Below are 10,105 nucleotides of genomic sequence, written 5' to 3'. Positions count from 1 at the left end.
TAGTAGGCTCCGCCCCTTTGCGTTGGCTCTGTCGCTGCTGCTGGAGGTCGTTGAAGTCACAGAAAGGCTCAGTGTGTGTTAGTGCTTCCCTGCTGTCACCGTCATGTTCTCTCGTATCGCCAGACCCGCCGCATCCGGCCTCGTCAGAGGACTGTCCACCAGCGCTCAGGTGCCTGTCCGGGGCATTGTGCCGGGGGGTTGGGGACTGGCGGGGCTTCTATTTCTCATAGTAATGGCCTCTATTACTGCACCTGGCTGTGTGCCAGCTCTGTATGCATGGGCTTCTATGGGCGGCATGGGCACACGTCTACTAAATGGCTGCAGCATGGTGCCAATATATCACACGCATGTCTATGAGCAACGAGGCATAGCGGCCATTTATTGCTATTGTCTGGGTGCTGATAATGATTTAACCTTATTTTGTTGTGAGTGATGCCCCTCACTTGTTCTATTCACATTGTTATTGAAAATTAAGGGGAGGGTAAATCTTAAGATTTCTAAATAGAGGGGAAATTCAGTAAATTGGGGCATAGATCTTAATCCTTATGCTTATTTCAGGTAAGGGTCTTGAAGATCTTTCAATGAAATTTGTATGGCAGGTATTCAGAATTTTTATAGTGTGCCATCAATGACCTTCTCTGTATATGCCGGGGTTTTACAGACTGTGCTCTGTATTGGGCAGCATACACATGTAATATTTTCCGCTCTGGAAATCATCTTTTCCTCATTGTTTCCAGTGACTGATGATAAAATGAGCACTGTACACACAGCACTGTTCTGTCCAATGGGGAGGATGAGTGAGGCTCCCCGCTGTGTTATCCTCCCATGACTTGTATAGCGGTCATTTCTGGATCCAAGAAGGATGTGACCACATGTCAGATTCTGCGACTGCTTGTCTCAGGCAATTGTCATCTGATGTGTGTACATAGCCTTAGTTGGCTTTCAGGTTGGATCCCTTTTCCTCTGTGAAAACTATCTGATCTGTGTGTTTGGTATCTGGGCTCAGAAACTTCTTTGAACCAGTGAACCTGACCTTTATCTTTCTAGCCAAGTGTAACCTGTTTTATGTTCTTTCTATATGTTGCTGAAGTGTATATAGAGAAACTTTCCCTATTCCTGCAGGTAAATGGGGGGTCATATGTAAGTTCACTTACATATGACCCCCAATTTACCTGCAGGAAACACAAGAACTAGAATGTTTGAAAAGTGCTCCTGTTCTTCTTTTCTCCATTCAGCTTCTCCCATGAGATCTTTTTGTAGTTGGAGATCCCCTTCTTACCACACATGATAGCAGAGAACCAAAAAGGATTTGTGGGTTGAAGGCAGAAGGGACTGATATTGGGTCATATGTGTCTACATATTACCTCCCTTTATACCCTGACCCCCACAGTCTTTAATGACACCACTGATGTCCATCAAACTTCACACATCTGCTGCAAAATATTTCCTTATTACTGCCTGGAGAGACAAGAAATGACAGAAAAAAAGGATGGAGAAGATCCTTTAGTTTTCCCTGAAACAGGGCCCCCTGCTGGTAATGGCTACAAAAGTTTGAATTTTCCCTATCACAATGCTCACTAGGTCATATAGAGAAGGTAAAGAGATGGCAATAAAACCCAAAAGAGGTTCTAGTGCTTGCCACTCTATTTATAACACGGGGTAGGGTTTACCCTGACCTTTTAATTGCCACTGAAGAGGCATTGACATTGGCGAAGGTTAGATGTTGCTCTGACCTCTAAGACTTGCCTCTACTCATTGTACTCCTAGTATGGGGCAGCCTTTCTCAGCCTTTATAATATTGGGAGACCTATGAAATGGCATTCTGGGAACCTCTGCTATAATTACTATATCCACAGTATATTAGTGTGTATATTTAATTGGGAGGAATATCACCCTACAGCCAAAAGGATTATTGGAGTCAGTGTCACTGACCAGAGAGTCACAAATTGCTCATTGCTCAAGGAAACCTCTGGAGAAACCCTGGTATAAGGTCTATGGCATGTAATACTCAAGTCCGCCTCCTATGAAGATGGTAGATATCCACCAGTGTCTGCCATACGAATAAAGCAAGCAATAGATAACATTTGATGTAATGCTATCTGAACTGGGGTCTGTATAAAACATTGTGACAAGTTATTTCCAGCAGAACAGGTATTTAATTTGGATACAATGCCATGCTTTTTCTAGGGTCCAAAAAAATTCTACTTTAGAAGCATCCTTTTAGGACCATTGCCTTTAGGAAGCTATAAGTCTTGCAGATCCACATTTAGGGAGGAAAATGACATTTAAGTGCGTGCTTTTGCCCACACTAGGCTGACCCTTTTTAGTGATTTATTAGCAAGCTTGATGAGAAATATGAAGGCTCACATTTTGGATATTTTAAAAATGTATGCTGTCTATAAAAAGGTTGTATATAGCTCCCATGGCCAAATGCCTAAATGATTTGACCATTGTGTGAGATTACAACTTTCTACCTCACGCTCAATAGTAAGAATTGAATCTGCCAGGTCTCCCTGGATATAACATTGATGAAGACACACCTGGCTTACCATTCATGCTACTGCTAACTATGGTTCAATCAATCACATGCTTGATAACCAGAATAAATTGATTGATGTGCACAGTGAGCTCAAAGGTTACTGGTGCATGACTTGGCAAATAATAGTTGGCAGTTTTATATATTTTTTTTTTTTTATGTCTAACAGCCAATACTTCTATAAGGGAGTGTGAAGTCATCCAGTTGGATCCTTTGCATCTATCTCTCTGTATTGGGGGAAGCTGTAGCTCCCTAAGCTAACACTCCAATATGGGTTATTTTCAGCCAGCCAATCAAGTCTTATTATTTTAATGTTATATTTGGCAAATTGACCATTTTTGATTCTTTGTAAATGAAGTATATGGTATTAATGGAAATGAGAAGGTTCATTAGGCTAAGATATAAGATGTCTACATTGAAGAGCAGCAGGAAAGTTTGGGATTTACATGCAGATTCATAAGGGTACAGGGTAGTACATTGGCAGCTCATTTGTAACCCCTGCATTTCTTTGCATTATAGTAAGAAAATTGGATGGTTCTAAAATGATTAAAGCTTCTATGCTGTGGTCTATGATCGCAGTCACTTGTATATGAATCATGCGGTCTCTTAAAGCAACTTGGTGGTAGTCAAGAAAAAATGCGTAGTGATGGTAGTCAAGAAAACGATTAGAAGAGCCTTTAATGGTGTAACAATAAATATTTTTTTAAGGTTCTGTGCATCACTTGTAAGAAAAAGAACAATAGAAGCTGTGAATAATATCACTTTGAGAATTCTAGTTCTCAGGCTGTCATGCTAATGGTTTGTCAATGCACTGGTTGACTCAAACATATGAAGAGTTAAAGCAGCTAAACTAAAAAAAAAAAATACACCTGCCTTTAATCCTGCAGATCCTCAATGGAACTGGTTCTTCCCTCAATCTCGTCCTGCGTAATCCTGGAATTCCTCACAGAGGAAGTGCCAGGCGTGGCTATCTTCTCTTCCGTCTTTTTTCTCAGTCACCCGAGATCGCACTGCGCAGGTGCGAGAGCGGGTGATGTATCCACTGTAAAGGGTAAAAAAAGAGCCACAGCGCATACGTGAGATCGGCATGGAAAAATGCCCCTTTTGTGCATGCCAGAGATCAGGGCATGTGCAAAAGGAGCAGCTAAAGCCTCCTAGGATGCATGATGTAGATATCCCTGGAGGCTCTGTGCTCCCAAAAAAGCGTACCTATACTCAACATTTTTACTTTTCATAGAAGGGTAGACAACCCTTTTATATACAGTAAAATATAGAGTTGTTTTTTGTGCAACACACTTTTTAAAAAAAAATAAATAAATAAAGGGGGCAGCACCATCCCATCAAGTCTTGATCCCCGCCACAGAAGATGGCTGCGCCTGGCGCTTCCTCATTGCCAGGTTGAGGTGGAATCCCAGATCAATGTAAGACCCGATCATTGAGGGACCTGTGGGAGTTAAGGAAAGTGTAATATTTTTGTTTTTAGTTTAGTTCTGCTTTATCAAAGGTGTGTAAAATGTGTAACATTCCTCATATAGTTTTATTGCACTAGTTTTATACTGCAATCATTTGTGCTTTTTAAGTAGCTTTCTTTTGTTTTTATCTCCTCAGAACAATGCCAGAGTGGCAGTGCTTGGAGCCTCTGGAGGAATTGGGCAGCCTCTTTCCTTGCTGTTGAAGAACAGTCCTTTAATCAGCCAGCTTTCTCTCTATGATATTGCTCACACACCAGGGGTTGCCGCAGATCTGAGCCACATTGAAACCAGAGCCAAAGTAACAGGTAACCTGAATCTCATACTTCCTTTTTGTTCTCTGTGTGACTTATGCTTTGCTTTAATGTATGTTTATAGGGTTGGGTTTCCCTTTACATTTTTGACTTGCATGTTGTTGTTCAATAAATGTGACCTCTTCCCCCTATCCTGCCAGCCTCCATTACTCTAAGCTTTGCAGTGGCTATCCATGGACCACAATATACTTATAAGCTAAGCCCAATCTGTAGATCTTTTGTGTGTGATTATATTTATATAATTTTTTATTTTTTTTTTTTTTTTTTTATTATTGACGTGCTTCTGTATTTTTAAAATTGTATTGCACTCCAAATCAACAGGCTACATTGGAGCTGAACAACTTCCAGAGAGCCTGAAAGGTGCTGATGTTGTAGTCATCCCTGCTGGTGTTCCCAGGAAACCTGGTATGTTCTTTAATAATCTAGAATCCAGCCTATACCTGCATTTTGTGAATAATAGTGTGACAGTTGGAATTGCACTTTTTTTTCCTACTTTTTGATACCAGGCATGACCCGTGATGATCTCTTCAACACAAACGCATCTATTGTTGCCACACTGACTGATGCCTGTGCTAAAAACTGCCCAGAAGCCATGATTTGTATCATCGCCAACCCTGTAAGTTTGTGTCGCCATTAATACAATGTATAGTTTAACTGTTCAAGTGTAAAACCATTTTCACTAATCAGTTCTTGTAAAGTCTGTAACATCAGAGGGTGTAAATTGTCATAATCTAGCCACTGCCAAGTGAGAAACATAATGCAGTCACTGACTCCTTTGACCATATTGTAATGCAAAAGTATCTGACCACTTGCATTAGTAGATGGTTGCGCCATCAGCACGATCTTACTTTGGCAGCCATGCAAAACCTAATTCTTCTCTATGCATAACTACTCCCAGAGTTGTGGGGATTGTCACTGGAAAAGGTCTTTTGTGGTTGTTTCCATTGACCGGAGAACGAGCGAGCAATGTACATACAGCTCTATTCTCTTCCATGAAGTGAGGAAGGGGGAGGAGGTGCGATTGGCACCCTGTTCTCCTGCTCTTGATTGAACAGCGGTCGTTCCTGATTAGTTGTTCATAAGTCTGCTGTGGCAGATGGTTGAATGAAATATGGGGACCACTGTACACTTGAGAAGTAAAGCTGTTTGTCTCAGGTGACTATTATCTGACATGTATGTGCCACTAGAAAAAAAACTTAGCTGATTGTGAACAAAAAAGCACACTTTTGCTAAAAAACAAAAACTGTTACAGCTTTTGCAGTTAAAAAGATAAGTTTTTATTTTTTATTTTTTTTAAACAGGTAAACTCAACTATTCCCATTACTTCTGAAATTTTTAAAAGACATGGTGTTTACAATCCTAACCGTATTTTTGGCGTTACTACCCTGGACATCGTACGAGCCAACACATTTGTAGCTGAGCTGAAGGTATGTAAAGCTTTTGTGCCCAGACTTTTTGTGGTAATTCCCAGACCTTGTTCACTGCTTGCATTTTTGTATACAGTTACCTGAGTGGAAGGGGGATGGGGGTGGAGTTTATGGCTTTTGGACATTTTTCAGACTGGTTGATAGGTCTATAAACAAAACTCAAATATGTTTCTATCTGCTGTGCATTAGTGTATTGTATCTGGTATGTGGTGTCACTGACTTTTTAGTGATTTAAAATGTCAAGAGATTAATTAAGGATTTGTTCTGCAAAGGCTAGTTACCTGACTTTCATAGTGACCTGCTGTCCTTAATACCTTTTTAAAAGTATTTTATTTAGATAAAGACAGATCTGCAAACTTGTTCAGGTAATTGACTCAAAATATTAGCCATCATTTTGAGTTGTTGTGATGGTCAGATAACTAGCATTTGCCTTGATACCACCATATTTCCATCAGTTTTTTTTTTTTTTTTTTTTTTTTTTTTTTTTTTTACCTAACATTTTCAATACCATTTCCAGTGTGAAGACCATGTTCACTGGACTGGGAGATTTAATTGTGGTTATTTATTTACAGGGTCTGGATCCAGCACGTGTAAATGTTCCTGTAGTTGGTGGCCACGCTGGCAAAACTATTATTCCACTGATTTCTCAGGTATCCAAGTCTATCATAAATCATCCTTGTATGCTCAAGTCTCAAGTCCCAAGCTCATCCCACTAATAATAAATTCCTGTTTTAATATAAATTTTGAGTAATACACCACTATTGTTAATATCTTAAAGTAATTAAAAAATCTGTCCTTGTTTTTCAATAAAAAGTATAGTTCATCCGGGGGAGGGGAGGGGGCACTATGCAATCCCTCCTTGAAAAAGTGGGCTCTGACTCATAGGTTGGGGACCTATGTTCCAGATGGTTCTTTATGATCCATGTGACCTCTTCACTGTGGTCCTGGGTAGCTTAGGGAAGCCAGTGGATAAAATGCCACAGTAGATAACCTCAATATCTCTTGATGGTCTGTGTTAATGGGATGTTACTTCTGGGTAGACTGGTTCTATTAAAATGTATGTTTGATTTGTTTCAGTGTACCCCCAAAGTAGAAATTCCTCAAGATCAGCTGGACCCTCTTACTGTCAGGATTCAAGAAGCTGGAACAGAAGTGGTTAAAGCTAAAGCTGGATCAGGTATTCACTCCTTTAAAAAAAAAAAAAAAAAAAAAGTCAGCGATGGAAAGGATTAATAGATAACTGATGGCATTGATTGGAAATTTAGTCTCGTGTTTTAGACTTGTATGCATTTGCTAAAGTTATCTATGGATAAACTCCTTTATTGCCAAACTTTCTGTCTTTGTTCTGGTGACCAATTACCTCTGGACAGAGGGTGAAACAACCAGGAAAAAGACTGAAGCACACAATGCCACCTTTACGGGTAGTACCATCCTTCTGGAGATTGCATACTTAAACTGGAAGAAGAAAGCCACAGTTGTCAGAAAAAACAATTTGTAGAATCGGGGATGCCTTGAGGTAGCATATCTGTGGGGGCAAAAATGTCAGCTTTCTTCTGTTGGCACAGAATTGCACATGATCTTTAAACTTCTCATTTTATTTATATATATTTATTGATTTTTTTTTTTTTTTTTTTTTCTCCCTCTCTTTTAGGATCTGCAACACTGTCTATGGCCTATGCTGGAGCACGTTTTGTCTTTTCACTGCTGGATGCTATGAATGGAAAAGAGGGTGTTGTGGAATGCTCTTTTGTTAGATCTGAAGAGACCGAAAGCCCATATTTCTCAACTCCTCTGCTGCTGGGGGTATGCCTTCTCTAAAAGTCACGTTAAACTTGTTTTCTGATTACAATAGTTTCACAACCAGTTATCAGTAACAGGTCATTTTTTTTTTTTATATAGGTTAATAGGTTCTAACAGGTAAAAATTACTATCTGTGCATTAAGCCGGATCTTGCTAATGAGTTTTTGATTCATAAACTAAATCTGTGGGGATCTTCTTTCATACCTTGCTTTTTTTATGATTATCAAACTGAAAGCAAATGCTTTGTGTGAATTTTTTACCTTTTTTGCTTTTTCACAGAAAAATGGCATTGAGAAGAATCTTGGCTTGGGAAAACTGTCTGCATTTGAAGAGAAGCTTGTAGCTGAAGCTATGGGAGAGTTGAAGGCTTCTATTAAGAAAGGAGAGGATTTTGCGAAAAACTTCAAGTGAATGTAAAGCATAGCATGGAAGTTGGCTTCCTTAATTTATTGAAGCAAGGTGACACTTTAGACATGGAGCCCCTAAAATATGCTGTGGAGATGTCTTTATTGTATTAGACGATAACTTTCACCATTTCTTTTACGATAGACAAGATATCCTTACAGCATAATACAGCACTTACATAAATTGCTTTTATCAGTGGAAAGCAACTACTGTTGAGATTCAATTTATGAATTAAACATCCTATTTTTCTTTCTAACGTCTCTGAATGTTTTTCTTGTGTTTTGTTCACCACACCTTCCTCAAGTGTTGAATTCAAACTTGCTGAATAATTGGGGACAGTAATTGCAACTCTGCTGTAATGCTCTGCCATCTTAAAAGGATGCACTAAAAAATGATCCAGGCGCAAACTGGACTACAGCAAACTAAAGCAGTTAGGGCCCATTTGCCACTTTATGGCCTATGTTGAGCAGTGTTGCCTTATGAGTGGGTTAACTCATCCTCAACACACGCTATTCTGCAAGTCCAGAATTACAGCTATTTTGTGGTACACTATGGCTCATGAAAAACTGTTTTTTTTTTTTTTTTTTTTTTTTTTTGTAATGAGCTGCAGCAAAAAATTATGCCTAACTGAAGGTTAAGTAATGCCCAAGAGTAAATACAGCCAGTCACTTTCAGCTTACTTTGCAGGTTAGCAGCACAAAATGAATGTGAATGGTTTGCATAAGCAAGATAAAGATTTTTTTCCTCAAATCTATATATGACATTTTTAAGGGTGTAAACCCCCCCCCCCAGCTTTCTGTCTGAACTAGTAAATGTATAAAAACAAAATAAAATGGAGGAGAATAAACACTTGCCCTTTTAAGTGGGCCCAATCGTTTATGCAGGGAGAAGAACAAAGCTAAAGTGGTAAACCCATATTAGTGGGCTTTTATCCTCCAAGCACAGGAAGATTTGTGTTGGTTTTCTGTGTCAAATCAGCATGCAGCTGTGGGCTGGTCTTACTTTATTTCTCCTGTCGGAAATGACAATGCATTGCAAACAAGCTCAAATGTTACCATTATAAAATGTGATAATATTTAATGTTTGTGATCTTTAACATGTATTATGGAGTGGTAAGCATGGTAGCCAAGTCTGTCAGCTTGACTCGACAGTTAATAACATGAAGATTTGATGACATGTCTATATTATATTGTACCAGCTGTGGAAGTTTTACTGGAGTCATCGAAGGTACATATTTACAGAACCGTGAATGACATTTACTGTGGATTATCCTTTCCTGAAACTTGAACTTAATGTACTTGCAGTGTATGTCACTGCTGCTTTATAAATAGCTTACAGTACAGATATGGGTAGCACGGTAACACAGCAGTGTTTAGTGTGGCTACACATTTTAGTGTACTTTGCCCAGTCATACTTGTCTGTACCCAGTTTGCCAAGCTCTTGGCTGTGTGGTCTTTGTGGTCTTATTCTGTCAATATCTTTCCTCCAAGGCTTGCACATGTACACCACAAACATATTCAGACCAATGGGTGTTTATTAATTTCTTGGGTTTCTTACATATTTACATTACCAACCAGGATGTCCAGCAACAATGATGTTAAAAACATTCATTCTCAATTTTTTTTTTTTTTTTTTAAGATGTGGGGGTAGGGCGACCCCCAACTATAATTGTTTAGATGGCTTATTGTACATTGGTTATTAGGAAGCTACAGATTCCTGGTTTTTGTCCCGAATGGTCCCAATTCCTCATGGTTTAAGGAACCCCTAAAAACCTCTGGTGGAATCCTGGGCTTCCATGCAACCCTGGTTGAGAAATTCTGATCTAAACTGTGACACAGGGCAATTTATAGTCACCATATTATCTTGTTTCAAGGAATACATAAATATAATTATTAATAATTTTTAGCTTATTAAATTCCAGCCACCTCCCAAACACATCAATGATCAGTAGGCAAAGCTCTTCAAACATATGTACAGGTAAATAGTTATCCTTCCCATTGCTCTGAAGATTGTTGGCTTATTAGAACACACCTAATGCCCTGTATCAGGGATGAGCATCATATTGAATGCTCATTTTCCAGATTCAACATTTGCTATAAACATACTACTATCACTGTAGATGTGGATAAGTTCCATATGTGTTAAATAATGGAT

General features: G+C 39.1%; 1 protein-coding gene across 1 annotated transcript; it reads left to right on the top strand.

Moving 5' to 3' along the window:
* The first annotated feature begins 4 nt into the window (after positions 1-4).
* Positions 5-8,207, top strand: MDH2 (malate dehydrogenase 2). The gene is made up of 9 exons (XM_072416821.1): positions 5-169; positions 4,145-4,313; positions 4,641-4,724; positions 4,826-4,935; positions 5,621-5,746; positions 6,319-6,396; positions 6,824-6,923; positions 7,398-7,549; positions 7,826-8,207. Exons 1-9 carry the CDS (start codon positions 104-106, stop codon positions 7,955-7,957), a joined length of 1,017 nt encoding a protein of 338 aa, XP_072272922.1. The 5' UTR covers positions 5-103; the 3' UTR covers positions 7,958-8,207.
* The last annotated feature ends 1,898 nt before the right edge of the window (positions 8,208-10,105 follow it).

The sequence above is a fragment of the Pyxicephalus adspersus genome, chromosome 1 (assembly GCF_032062135.1).
Source record: "Pyxicephalus adspersus chromosome 1, UCB_Pads_2.0, whole genome shotgun sequence".
Lineage (NCBI taxonomy): Eukaryota > Metazoa > Chordata > Amphibia > Anura > Pyxicephalidae > Pyxicephalus > Pyxicephalus adspersus.
This window is presented reverse-complemented; position numbering and strand designations above follow the sequence as displayed.